This window comes from Apium graveolens, chromosome 4 (assembly GCF_009905375.1).
Source record: "Apium graveolens cultivar Ventura chromosome 4, ASM990537v1, whole genome shotgun sequence".
Taxonomy (NCBI): Eukaryota; Viridiplantae; Streptophyta; class Magnoliopsida; order Apiales; family Apiaceae; genus Apium; species Apium graveolens.
In genome coordinates this window covers 313,648,635-313,663,649 of record NC_133650.1, presented here as the reverse complement: position 1 = coordinate 313,663,649, position 15,015 = coordinate 313,648,635, and the positions used below count along the sequence as shown (strand labels likewise).

Below are 15,015 nucleotides of genomic sequence, written 5' to 3'. Positions count from 1 at the left end.
GTTGGGTCCTATATGCATTCGGTTACAAATATTTATGTTATAAATGGTATTAGAGCTTTACTCGGCCGGAAGTATAGATGTGCTTTCCGGCTTCCGTATTTGTATATATGGATTCGACGAGGACGTCGACCCAATAAAATGGGGTGTTTGTAACATCCCACATCGATAAAAATAAGTGTGTTCGGAGACTTTACAAATAAAAGTCAACGATGGATGTATACCAAATCGAAAGATTTTCAAATTAATGTGATAGGTTGTTGGGTCTGGTACGAATTCGATTTAGTTGTAGGCTTGAATGTTATACAAACGGAACATAAAAGGTGGAAACCACTATAACGGGTCTAATAAAAATAAAAAATAAGATTTACACATACCAATCCATATTCAGGAAAAAATTGGAGGTCGTTTTTGTGAATAACTGGATTTAGTGCAAGACAAGATAAATATGTGGGAAAAGAAAATCTAAAGTTCGTACCTCAAATTCATAATTTTTAAATATTTAATTAAAATTTTAACTGTACGGATGTTAATATCATGTAAAAATAAGTAAGTATGCAAATTTTCAAATAATTTTGTTATTTTGGTTGGTTACTCTATAACAAAAAATAATCGTTTAATCTCTATCGTTAACATTATATTAAAAAATAAAATAATTATAAAAAAATATTAAATCACTTAGATTTGAATAAAAATTTTCCTAAAATTATATTTTGATATATTTACAATTATAAGGTTGGATCATGTAAAAATATTTGATAAATATAATTTTAGGCCGTAAAAAATTTTAAATTACGCTTTTAGAAACTCCAAGTCCTATTTAAAATCCAAATATAAAATTGTGTAAAATAAGCGTAAACAAATACTACACCCCCAAATTATAGACACGCTTAAGAGCCTGAAAATCAAGTAAAGTTTCATTTAACTACGATGTGACCAAAATAAGTAGCTCCCAAAATCTCGATCCTAAATCCAGCTATGTACTCCAAAAATTGATTCGATGGTCCAACATAACACCGTTGTATTGTCATCGACCAGTCTGCAGAGAAGCAAAATTGGACTCGTGCACCTCTGAGACCCGGTAAACCCCCTTTCTCTTCATTGCTGTTCTAAAATTTTGTATCTCTGTAGTGAAATTTACAGGTTGTCCGATAATTAGGATCGGAAAATTTTATTCATTCATCTTATAATTACGATATCCATGTCATGTTTGGTACCGGAAATATTTATTCATCTAGTAAGTTTTGTGTAATGCTGAAAAGGGCATGTTAAATCAAGTTTGTTAAAATCATCAATATAAATATTAATATATTATTGTCTTTTTTTTTAATTATATTTTTGATATCTATTTTTATCAAAATTTACTTTAACAATTAACACTCAAAATTGTCAAATTATTGAATGCAAGTATTATTTAAAATTTATATCAAGGTACATGTCTTTATCACATTGTTTATATTTTGAGAGGTGTGTCAAAAGGGTGCCAAAAATTGGCACACCCTTAAGCCTCCAATAGATAACCAACAAGAAATTCGTACCATCTATTCACATGACATTTTGACACTCTTTTTGGCACCCTAATGGATATGCTCCTAAGGTCCCCAATAGGATATAACAATGTTTTTCCGTATGTTTACACTATTTACTTGTTGCAGATTCTTATTCATCATTTGCAACTTTCATTTACCAAAACCAAGTGCTACATTTGTAAAAAATGTCACTTCCTTGCGAGATGATCGATGAGATACTCTGTCGAGTACCCGTTAAGTACATTCTTCGTTGTCGCAGTGTGTGTAAAGAATGGTGCTCTCTTATTGATAGCACTGCATTTGCCAAGAAACATTTCAAGACTAACCGTGATCGCAATGCTGGTTTTGGTCTTATGATAACGAAACTTGGCGGTGATAGAAAGTTTCTTTTGGCCAGTCTTGATTCTTTGGATGAGGATTCTCCTGCTGTTGTAAAAATAAATAATCCACTTAAGAGTTTTTTATGCGGTGCTGAAGTTGTGGGTGCTAGTAATGGGTTGGTGTGTGTGTTGAAAAATAAAAAGAAGGATGTTTTTGTGTTGAATCCGATAATTAGGAAGTTTAGAAAGATAGCATCTGTGCCTCTAGAGTTTCTGAGTTTTTTCAGAGTGAATGAGAGTTTCTTATTTGGATTTGGTTATGATGAGGTTAATGATGATTATAAGGTGGTCATGATTGCAAAGTGTTATGTTCAGTTTCGTGGCTTGATAGTCATTGTTTACAGCTTCAAAACTAATGTTTGGACACGGATTCAGAATGTTCCTAGTAACATTCGTTTCACTGGGAATAGGGGCATATTTGCGAGTGGATCTCTGCACTGGATGGCAGTTAAGAATTCTAACCATATTATTGTTGGCTTTGATCTCGAACTTCAACAATTTAAGGAGGTCCCTTTTCCTCCTATTGAGGTGACTCATGACAGTTCCAAAAGCAGATTTTTGGCTGATGTAGGACAATGTCTTTGTATTCTTGACCGCTCCAATTCTCGTATGGATGTGTGGTTGATGAACTATCCTGGGACTGAAATTACTTGGTACAAAGCACTTTCTACGGAGCAAGAGGAAATACTCAGAACCAGTATGTCTAATGAGCTTATTGCTTTTTCCAGAAGTGGCAAAGATCTACTCTTACAGGTGCACAACCCCTACTACACAAAACTTGCGTGGTATGACCTCAACCAGGAGACAGTAACAAATATTGGGATTCGTGGGCTTCCTTTCCAATTTTGTTCATTTCTATACACCGAGAGTTTAATACAGCTCACCGAGGATGAGCCGCTGCAGCAGAAGCCATCAGAAGACGATCAAAAGAAGAATACAAAGAAAAGGAGAAGGTACAAAATGTTTTGTTATTTGTGTGGTCTATGGTTATGTTTTTCTCTCCAGTTCATCATTGTGGATTTTGTGGGTTTTGGTACATTTTATTTATTTATGTTTGCTGGGACACTAATCTTAAGTGCTAACGTATCATGGTATTGTGAAGACTATTGATGATACACGGTATATATATACAAGCGCAATCATGTATAAATATGAATTGTAGTAAAATTTAAGTATTTGCATTGTTTTGGGGGTTCACTACTAAGGGAAGGATTTCTAACTTTGATTACCATATGGTTGTTCCTTTACCTAGTTTGTAATTCAATTGTAGAGGTTTGTTAAGTTGTTATTTAACGGTTATATTACCTCAGTTTTGTGTCATAGAGCATGAGACTTTCGATAGTTTTCCAAGCTGTTTGGTTACTTTAAAGTTGTACACGTCAATTTGGGATTTCATTAATACAATGTAGTGTACTTCATATCAATTCATAAGATAATGTCTTTAGCGTAATGGTAAGTTAGATCACATTAGTGTCCAGTGCTTTTTTTTTATTGAGATATATAAGAGCTATGGAAGTTGTTAATGTTTTTTCTGTTGCTCTCCTTTATTAGATTGACATTCTCTTAACTTTTTAAGTATGTAAAATTCTTTAAAATATTTATTTAAGTTCTGCAAGTGTTTTCTGGTAATCATCATATGATGATGTTTTCGATACTTGGGAAAGCTCCTATCTTGGTTAAACTTTCCCCTACCTTCAGAATTTTGAATGCGATAATGGTCTACTTACTCCCCTCAGGCAATGAGAGAATGTAATATTTCCTTGTTATTGTTGTCTTGTTAAATATTTGTTGCTGTTTATGAGTCATGAGAGTCCAGATTATACGTGTTTACTGTGGCAGACTAGAAATTGGGTGATATAGAGAATATCAAATTAACATAACTGAGAATCATTTTTGTCTCTTGTTGAACCAGCATTATTAATATTTCTGTTGTTATGAAGAGAGTAATCATAGTCTAGAACTTGCTAAATACATGCCATTCTCTCTCTTTATTGTGATACTGCTTACAGAGTTACGCTATCTTTTGCTTGATTGCTTTTGATAGATAATTCATATTAGGGAAAACATATATGCTAATTATTGTCCTATCTCTTGTAGGGATGAATTTCTGTCTGAGGGATCCAGTTCGAGGCTTTAAGATACTTGGACTATGACACAAAGTAGTATGACAAGGTAGTTTTTGTCTTAACTTAATGCTGATTATCTTTACTGTTTTTAGTCTGAGTCCTTTGTTTATGTATTGCAACCACTTTCCGCACAAATAACACGGAGTGGTTTATGTGTTCTTCACTTCTATACAAATAACATTTGCAGGCACAGTTTTACATAGAGATTACTGTGATCTTGGTACCTGACAAGATCGTTTGCTCATAACTTTGTGTTGCAGGAATGCTCCAAGAGATGGGTGATCAGTAGATTTCTATTTTTAGATTGTGGCCGGAACAGAAGGGAGTTCACTAGAGCAATAGATAAACTGTTCTTTTAATCGTCAACTGCACCCCTCTGTTTTTTGATCTTTAGTTCATTGTTTCGGCAAAACAAGTTCCGTAAGTTTGGCAACCGATGGTACTCATAATTCAGATCGTGGAAAGAGCTCCTTGGTTGTTGCTCATGTTTATGCCCACTGAATAAACAGTCTGTGCACTAATTGAAGTAGACAAACGAATTGTATAAAAATTACCAAAACACTTTGTTTCATCGTAGAATTCTTTATCCTATTATGTTTGAATGCCTAAATTTGGTAATAATATTGTTATTGGGTCTCGTTCCCTGACAATTATGTGTCAGGGAAGTGTTATCTAACACATCATTTCCTGATCCAACGGCCAGGATTTAAAATTTTTTTACCCGGTCCGCGCTTATTATCCGCGGAAAGAAGGGCTTTCGAGTTTATTATGCGCGGAACGGGTAAAGACATAAATACCCTTAAAAGCCATCCGCTATTAATAACCGCGGAAGGCCTGCTATCAGTTTAACCCGAAAAACGAACCCGTTTTACAATTATTGAAACATAATCAAACTCAGTTCAAAATAGGGGCGATTTTCAGGCGATTACTGTGACGCCCTCAATCTCGGGGTTAGGAAATGAGGACCCACGCACCTTTAATCTATTAATTAAATAAGCATAAACCCCGATTACCTACTAACAAGATCAAACAAGATAAAGTATGAGACAAGATTACAACTACCAACCATAAAATATAACTTACAACCCCAAAATAATATTAAATATACATAGTTGATCCCGGCTTGGGACCGACAGATAACCATTGTATCTTTACATCTCACTGGCTAAGCGCTTGCTCACTCAAAAACATCACTACCTGCTTTGGCAACCGGAAGCCCTCAACACGATAGGGACCACCAGTTACGCTCTTACGAGCAGTGCGCCTAAGCCTGATCATCTTCTTACTTAACTGCCATGGTTAGATTAAAACAAAACACATGAGTATAAAACTCAGCAAGTAACTATAAAGCAGTTCTATGATATAAAATCCACAATATACTTTACCAATCTCAGGGCATTCTACTTTATCAGATCTAGGTGGCAGGTTTCTATCTTTCGTGTTAAGAAAGGGTTATGAAGGAAAAATTTGGGGCTTTCAAGGAACAAGGTTCAAAGCAGGGTGAAAGCCGACATTCATCACAAATCATTATCAGGATCACAAATGATCTTTCAAAAAGGAAAGCGACAATCTTTTCATTATAAGGAATTAACTATATAATCAACAGAATAAAATCAGGGTTCACAAGTTATAAGCTGCACAATATCGCAATCATATCTTTTCAAAGCAATATAAACCATTTCATTTTCAAAGAATCAATTACTGAGTAGGAAATTTCAATTCCTTTTTAAAAATCAAAATAGAACCCTTGATTGGACCACTTTATCTTTCATTTTATTATAATACGGGTGATCAGCACGTATCGACCTCCATCCGGTCTTTAAGGTACCAAATGACATAATTTCAGCCTTAAACTGGACTAGCCCCGCTAGCCTCTTACAATGACTAGACTAGTCCCACTAGCCTCTTACGTCCAATCCAATCCATCAGGAATTCGTTTGGAAAACCTTGAGTTGGAAAAAGTAGGTTTTCTAAATTCACTTTATCATTACCAAGAATATGAAATCATTCAGACTCTTTCAAGTCGAAACTCATTCTTAAATCCAATTTCAAGAAATCAAAGTTAAGGAAATGAATCAAGGATAAGCAAGGTGCAATTTTAGGGATCTTGAATAAATGATAACAAGGCACTTAAGTTGGAAGAATCAAAACTGCTTCAAGGGTCAATACGGAATATGGTGATCAAGGTATATAACATCATTACAAGGGATTCGTAAAGGTACTTATAGGGTTTATAACAGTTCACGGTATAATAAATAATTTGAATAGGAAAGATAGGTTACCAAAGGGTCGAATCAATGAGCTTATCAATAACAGTTTACAAGATCAAAGACAGGGTATCTCAAATCAATAACAGGGGTTCATTCTTTTAACAGTTCAATATTCAACATGGCATGAACAATATCCTCTCTATAACCATTTACACAAGTAATTAGAGTTACTTGTCTGAATCCGCTTTCCTGTTTCACGAAGGTTGAACTACTGCCACCTAGTATACCTTTCCCTTTCCTAGCCTGAATGCCCTCACGCTCCGAATCTACAATAAAAACCAAAACCTTTATCAGTTCTCAACTCTCGTTCCCGGGACGATCACTCAATACGATAACTCGCTTATACTTTTCACTCGAACTATACGAGTATAGCTTATATACACACATGCACATAGCACATAACACATTCTTTTCTCATAGCCTTTATATCTTTATATATATTCGATAATCAACTTATACTCGCTTAACCTTGACTATTCTTCAAATCAAACATTATAACTCATACGAATACACGATTTCATTCATAGCTAATTATTTACGACCATAGCTAACACTTATAGCTTTTAAAATCAATCAACTTAATTCCCTTTTTCTTTTATTTCTTAGTTCGAACCTCAACAACAATCAAACAAACAAATCCAACGATTTTCACATATAAATACTCAATCATTCTTTCAATTACCAAAAATCAAGTCTTGACCTTTATTTCCTATGGCCTATTCGGCCTTATCACTTAACACAACAAGAATCAAACATGCAAAGCTCTTATTTGACATGCATCAAGTATATCATCCCAAACTAGTTCAATTTCATTCTTACAACTCATTTAAACTCGTAATCATGGATGATCACTCATTTTAACACTCAACACAACTTAATCAAGTAGTGACATTCGAAGTTTCTATGAATCAAACAAGCATGCATCAATTTAGACTTTTAACCATAACTCATTCTAATTACTCTACCAATTATAAAAACAATTATCAATAAATCATTCACATCAACAAAATTACATGATTCTCCCAAAAATTAAGAGCCATTCGACCTCTTCTTCTTTTATCAAAGAAACCTCAAATGCAAACTTAATTTCATACCCTTACATCTTTAATCACACTAATCTTTTAACATTATGCTAGAATAACATCCACAACCAACAAAATCAACTCATTAACTTTTGAACTACAATACCATTCGGCTTTTCATCAAAAAAACCACATGCAAACACAAAATAATTGATTTAAAGATACTAGAGCTCAGTTTTCTTAACATCATTGTTCACCACCGGTTCACCGGAGTTCATCACCGGTGGCAGTGGCTTCACGGTGGTGCCCCCATTCGGGGGTTTCCAACCTTCAACCACCAATTTACACAAGTTATTACACACATGCAAGAACACATCTTCACTTTAAATCATTTAAGAACCAAAACCCCTTTTGTTTTCATGAAATCCGAATCAAACCACCAAATCCAACTTTGGATTTTATCAAAAACTTTGAAGATAGTGACATGCATGTATATATATATAGATAGATAAAGCAAAATCTCACACAATCATGGTCTTATAACCGAAAGAGGATGAAGAATAAGAGAGAGATTGAAGAGAGAGAACACCGAGAGTGAAAGAGAGAGAGAGAAGTCCTGAGAGGGAGAAAGAAAATGAGAGAAAAAGAAAGAGAAGAGAGATGCTCGGGTGAAAAAGAAAGAAAGAGGGGGTTGGGTGAGGTTATATACTACCAAGGGAGGGGTAGTATAGTAATTAGGTTATCTAGTATAGCGCACGGTTGATTTTATATGATTTTTACAAGTTCGTACTAAATATAGCATTTTATCACATAAAAATCAATTTAAAATGCAACGATCACCAAATAAATCCGTCCATCATTTTTAGAAAGTCTCTAGGACTATTTCGAAGATAATAGAACAAATCTCATGCCTTTATCGTACTCAGATAATTTTATAAAAATGTGCGAAGGTTAAATAAACCTTATTTAAATCAAATAATTCCCTTAAATTCATAAAAATATCAACAGATCACGTAATCATGCATACAGACAAGAAAGCACACATACAAACACATCACAACTCATGTCTGATCATAAAAATTGTCCTTCTTTAATACTATTCCTTTCTACGCATACCGGGTCAGGTTATCCTGATGGCCCGACGCTCAGCGTTTCAATTACGCTTTATAATATCATTATCGACCGACATGTCACTAGAACACATTACTTTACTCAAGCATTTCATTTCACATAATAACACATTTTAAATACTTTAATCCCTTTTTAGGACGGGTTCCGTTATACTTGACGGCCCGACAACATTGCTTAATTACTAAGCTGACTCTTTAAATTGGAACGCTTTTATCTACGCTCCCAGATACTAATATACAATAAAGACAATAATCATCACTTAATCATATGTTTTATAATCACTTCACATAAATCATACTTTATTGACTTAATTACGTCATAAAATTCTCAGTCGTCACAATTACGGTACGACACAATGTAATTCCATCGTTTTTCATCGATTTCACCCACGTTTTTCCTGCCAGGTTTGTAATTTTATTGTAATTAGGTTTGTTTTTCGGGTTTTTAGGGTTTGGGTTCATGAATAACAGATTTTAATCTGTTTGTGTGTATTTTCATTCGTTTTGTGTGTATAGATACAATTTGTATGTATAATTAAACTCCAATTGGTTCGATTTGGTTAAATACGATTATAGCGTATGTATATATACGTTTATATATACGATTTGTGTGTATTTTCTTTCGCGAATTTTGTATGTTCGATTTGGTAATACTCGCTATTATCTGCTATTTTCATATACTTTTACATATATGTTTATAGTAGTGTTTGTGTATGTGATCCGCGCACTCGATTTACATATACGTTTACTGTAATTTTCGAGGAAGTGAGGATGTATTATCTGCTATTCTTCATTGTAATTTTCGAGGAAGTGAGGTCTACTGTAGTGTTTGTGTATGTGATCCGCGCACAAGATGTACAGAAGATGATTAGACATTGTCTTATGTGTTTCGTAATTTAGATATGGATTTGTAAATGCAGTGAATAAATGGAGAATATTGTACATAATTAAGTTATCTGATGACATCACAATTTGGATACCATTACATGACCTGTTACCTAGTCTTTAGTAGCCTAATTTAGTGCAGCATTTATAGTATGATAGTTTTGGCTATAAATTTCAATCAAAGTAGTTGGCGCAAAATATATTAAGTTGTTGTATTATACCTTTAGAGGATGATTGGACACTGTCTCGGTGCTGTATTTTAAATGTGGAATGTCTAGTTGAAGTATCTAACGTTAAATTGTATGTATATTGTTTCAGGATGAACAACATATTGCCAGGTCCAGTTAGTCATGCTGTTATCTTTGATAACGAGTATCATGTGAGTTCGGATGTTTGGGAGGGACATGAGCGGGGTCCTTTGAAGTGTTATTGTGAGAACAGTAATATGCGTCGTTGGGTTTTGTCTGATAATCAGAAGGACTTGTTGCATAACCTTGGTTTTGGTGTATTTCAAAATACGGGTGTGGTGTTGCAGAATGATGCTAGGCTAGTCACGACACTTTTGGAGAGGTGCTTTTCCTTCAACGGCCTCTAACCAAGTACCCAAAACCCACTCAAATGTAGTCTTCAATTCATCACGCATTAGTGCAAATCCAAAGAGAACCGATTGATAGTGATGATTCACCCCGGTGAAAGGTACAAACGACATAGCATACCTATTTGTTCGATATGTTGTATCGAATGCAACCACATCATCAAAATTCTTGTAGGCATTGAACAACGACCAGGGGTCAACCCATAAAAGGCACTTCAATCTTCCTTTTTCATCAATTAAGAGTCCGAATAAAAAAATTTCCTCCACTTTTCTCTTCTAACCGATATAACAAATCCAATTCCACTTGAGCATCATTCACACCCAAATTATCTTTTCTAAAATCACGCACGACATTTCTCAAGTGTTGGGCATGAAACCCTACTTGCTCCTCTCCTCCGAGCATTTTTCCAAATATATTCATTTGTTGTCTAGGTGCAATATCCGAAATATGGAAACTCTTAATTAAATTCTTGTGGGCGGCGGTTACATGTCGCTTCCTTTTACTCAAACTCATCTTAAATGGCGATACAACATCGTGATAATGATTTAACTCCAACGATGTTATCTCCCAATGCCTTGTATTTCGCCTATTAATCATATAAATCCTAAATTTACATCCACTTCTAGGAAGTTTATCTCTACGCCTTTTCTTCTTCGCACTACCGGCACTTCCTATCAAAAATTCTTTATCCTCTACGGGTTCTTTACCGCGGTTTTCTCCCGCTAAATTAGAAACATAAGTACGGGCATATATTGTTTTGTCCACATGTCTTTGTGTATTTTGGATCTTAATTGCAAACCCATTTTTTAAATCGTAAGCCCTAATTACATTTTCGGCGGCTACTAAATTAGAAAAATTTTGACTCGAGGAAGTAATTACAATATCTTCTTCTCCAATAACACTCTTATCCCTTGTCTCACTACTATCATGTATAAACTCACTATTTTCATGCAAATCTTCATTTTCAAATCTATGTTCACTAACAAAAATATCTTCATCACAATCATCAACAAGGTTAACATAATCTACATTATCATTACGTAAGCAACTACCACTAATATCAACAACTTCACTATTTACAATATTATGAATAACTTTATCACTTCTTTTCAAAACTTTTCTACCTTCAAACCTAGCAAATATCTTATGCATAATTAAAATAAGAAAAAAGTAAGAAATTTAGCTTACCAAATGGAAAATAATGAGTAAGGATGAACAAAACCAATAAATCCCCAAATTTGCTCTCCAATTTGACAAAAGTTAAATAAAAAGGAAAGAATGATCGTTTTAGGGTTATAAACTGCAAGTATAGTCCTTCCGCACTTAATAACCGCGTAAGGGTGCTTAATAACCGCATAAGGGAAAGTCATTCCACGGATAATTTGCACGGAAGCTCTTCTTTCCGTGGTTGATAAGCGCGGCCAGGACATAATGTGTTGTTTCCTGACACATGATTGTTGGGAACATAACCCATTATTATTTCGTCTGAATTTCTTTTGTCAGGAGATTCAAAAAGAAAGAGAAGTAGAACTGTAGATTGTTCTAAACATAACGGACGTTGATGTACCTCTTCAAACTCAATTTGGTTTGGATTTATGCAAATTTTAATTGGATTTTAATTTTGGGATGTATAATAATTTGAATATTTGATATTAATATGCAATTAACTATATTTTTATAAAATGTTTATTCAAAAAATTAATGGAAAAATTTACATATTTTCAAATAATTAGTAAAAGATGGTTTTTTTTATATATAATGTTGTTTTATACGTAATCTCGTCGGACAAATTTACATTTTGAACAAATTTACATTTGAAATATAGATAGATCATTTCATTTTTTTACACTCATGTAAAATTAATGATAAAAATTATTTTTTAAATTTTTCAGTAAAATTAAATAACTTAAATTATTTCTTATGTAATATATTTTAAAATAATAATTTTAATAATGCAATTAAAAATGTTTGTCAAAAATCAAGTGAGATGCAGAGAAGCTAAAATCCAACTATGGAGCCCAAAAAATGTCTATTGGTCCAAAGTAAGAATAATACAATCGTATTCTCCGTGGATTTAAACGAGATTTTAATAAATTAATAATGACTGATATTAAAAAATTTAATATTAAAAAAATTGTAAGTGATACAAAATTAGATATAAAATGACATGTGTGGATTTTATGATTGGTTAATTTGACCAAATTAATTGGCCCATATATATTCTCATCTATATCATTATCAACCAATAAAAAACTATCACGTCATTCACGCCACATCATTTTTGTAATAAAATTTATAAATATTGTATCTCTATCATTATTCATATTTTAAATATGGATAAACTTTCCATGAAATTTAGAATCTAAATTAAATACCAATAAAGTTTAATATAAGTTTATACGATCCTTTTTAAAATCTAAAAAAATCTCATGGAATCTAAATTAAACTATTGGTCCAAAGTAAGAATATTACAATCGTATTCTCTGTCAATTTAAATGAGATTTTAATAATTCAATAATGACTTATATTTAAAAAAATTAATATTTTAAAAAAATTGCTAGAGATACAAAATTTAATACAAAATGATACGTTTCAGCTTTATGATCGGTACTCAATTTGACCAAATTAATGGGCCATATATATTTACAACAATATCAAGAAATAAAAAAATTGTCATACCATTCACAGTCATGTTCGTAATATTTTTATGTGCTTAATCTTATACTCCTATCATCACTCGTATTTTACATATAGATAAACTTTTCATGAAATCTAGGATTTAAATCAAATATCAATAAAGTTTAATGTAAATTTATATATTCCTTTTAAAATCTGAAAATATCTTGTAAAATCTAAATTAAATATTTCTCCAATATATAAACACTCATAGGAGCCTGAAAATGATTGTCCAAAATAACATTGTTGTAAAGAGTCAATTGGCCACATTCAACGGTGAACAGCTGCCCAACGCATGAGCAAAATTAAGTTTGTGCAGGTGAGATCGGTAAACTTCCTTTCTCTTCATTGCTATATCTATGTTGTAAAATTTGTGGTTGTCCAGTTATTGAAAAGGTCTAAAAAATTGTAACATACATAATTAAATTGCTATATCTCTCCGTTGTAACATACTCCCTCAGTGCCTTCCGATTGTTAACATTTTTGAGGAAGTGTCCGGCTCGTATTTTAAGGTGCATAAAAAGTAGATATGTCAATTAGTTCGTGTCGTATACTTTCGTGTCGTGTATTTTCGTGTTTCGTGTACTTGAATGCCAAATACAAAACCGACATGTTTAGTGTTCGTGTACATTCGTGTTCTTCTACTTTCGTTTCGTATCGTTTCGTGTCGTGTATGTCTTGTTAATTAAATATTAATTTATATTAAATTTAATATTAATATAAATTAAAATATAAGATTTTTAGGTAAAAAAATTATAAAATATATGAAAAATATATATTTAGATCTCAATTCTATACAATATAATGAAATCAAATAATATTTTAAAAATAAATATGCATACATTTATTATAATTCTACATATATTTATAAAAAATATTAAAATTTAATTATTATATTTATTTATGTCATATAATTCGTGTCGTGTCGTGTACTCGAATATTAAACACAAAACCGACACTAAATCTTGACCGTGTACTTTCGTGTTCGTATACTTTTGTGTCGTGTACTAAAAATGCAAATACAAACAATAAATTTTCGTGTCGTGTAAGTCGTGTCGTGTTCAAAATTCTCGGGTCTAATAAAAAGTATAATTATGTAACTTATTTTTACAATTTTCTTTTTCAAAATAAAAGTTGAATGTTTTAATTTTTATTCAGAAAAATAAAATTGTAAATTTTTTTTACAAAACTATACTTTATATGAACCTTAAAATGCGTGTAGGACGCTTCTAAAAAATATAAATAATTGAAAGAGACGGAGGGGGAGGGTGTACATAACTATAATTTTTATTTTTCAGTAACTTGTGTTGTGGTGCTAGGAAACCGTCATTACTATCAAGCAGTTAATATTTTTGCCTGAAAGGATGCATCAAAGTACTTGTATGGGGTGGTATTTTATGAATCGTTTTTGGCCGTTTTTCATAATTGAATATCTTTAAAATCAGAAAATTTTATTTATTTCTTGAAATGAAGACGTTCATGTAATGCTTGGTACCTAATTATTGCAGATTCTTATGCATCATTTGGTGTCCAACTCTGCTAGCTAAACTTTCATTTTCCAAACCCTAGTGCTACATTTGTAAAATGGCACTTCCTCGCGAGATGATCGATGAGATACTTTGTCGAGTACCCGTTAGGTATGTTCTACGTTGTCGAAGTGTGTGTAAAGACTGGTGCTCTCTTATTGATAGTACTGCTTTTGTCAAGAAACATCTTAAGACTAGCCGTGATCGCAATACTGGTGCTGGTCTTATGATAGCGAAACTTGGTGGTGGTGAACAAAAGTTTTATTTGGCTAGTCTCGATTCTTTGGATGAGGATTCTGCCGCTGTTGTCAAAATACGTGATCCGCTCAAGACGTTACTCTGTGATGCTGAATATGTGGGTGCTTGTAATGGTTTCATGTGTGTGCTGAAAAATATGGGGAGAGATGTTTTTGTGTTGAATCCGGTCCTTAGGAAGTTCAAAAAGGTAGCTTCCGCGCCACCTGAGTTTCCAAGTTCGTCTGAATGGAAAGATAGATTCTCATTTGGATTTGGTTATGATGAGGTTAATGATGATTATAAGGTGGTCATGATTGCAGACTGTTGTGTTCATTTTGGTGACTTAATAGTCTTTGTTTACAGCTTCAAAACCAAAGCTTGGACACAGATTCAAAACGTTCCAAATAATATTAGTTTTACTGAAAATTGGGGCATATTTGCAAGTGGATCTCTCCATTGGACGGCAATTAAGAATGAAATCAATTCCACGAATTTTATTCTTGGCTTCGATCTTGCACTTCAACAGTTCAAGGAGGTCCCTTTACCTCCTATGGAGGATGACAGTTCCAAAAGGATATTTATGGATGGTGTAGGAGAAAATCTTTGTATTATCCACTGCTCCAGTTCTTGCATGGATGTGT

At 33.1% G+C, this 15,015-nt stretch overlaps 2 protein-coding genes across 2 annotated transcripts; both read left to right on the top strand.

The window, feature by feature from the left end:
• The first annotated feature begins 869 nt into the window (after positions 1-869).
• LOC141721814 (F-box protein CPR1-like) lies at positions 870-4,710 on the top strand. Its single transcript, XM_074524929.1, has 4 exons — positions 870-1,078; positions 1,653-2,859; positions 4,004-4,078; positions 4,293-4,710. The coding sequence occupies exons 2-3, from the start codon at positions 1,712-1,714 to the stop codon at positions 4,041-4,043; spliced, it is 1,188 nt and encodes a 395-aa protein (XP_074381030.1). The 5' UTR covers positions 870-1,078; positions 1,653-1,711; the 3' UTR covers positions 4,044-4,078; positions 4,293-4,710.
• A 9,485-nt stretch (positions 4,711-14,195) lies between these two features.
• LOC141720218 (F-box protein CPR1-like) lies at positions 14,196-14,782 on the top strand. The gene is made up of 2 exons (XM_074522567.1): positions 14,196-14,678; positions 14,738-14,782. The coding sequence occupies exons 1-2, from the start codon at positions 14,196-14,198 to the stop codon at positions 14,780-14,782; spliced, it is 528 nt and encodes a 175-aa protein (XP_074378668.1).
• The last annotated feature ends 233 nt before the right edge of the window (positions 14,783-15,015 follow it).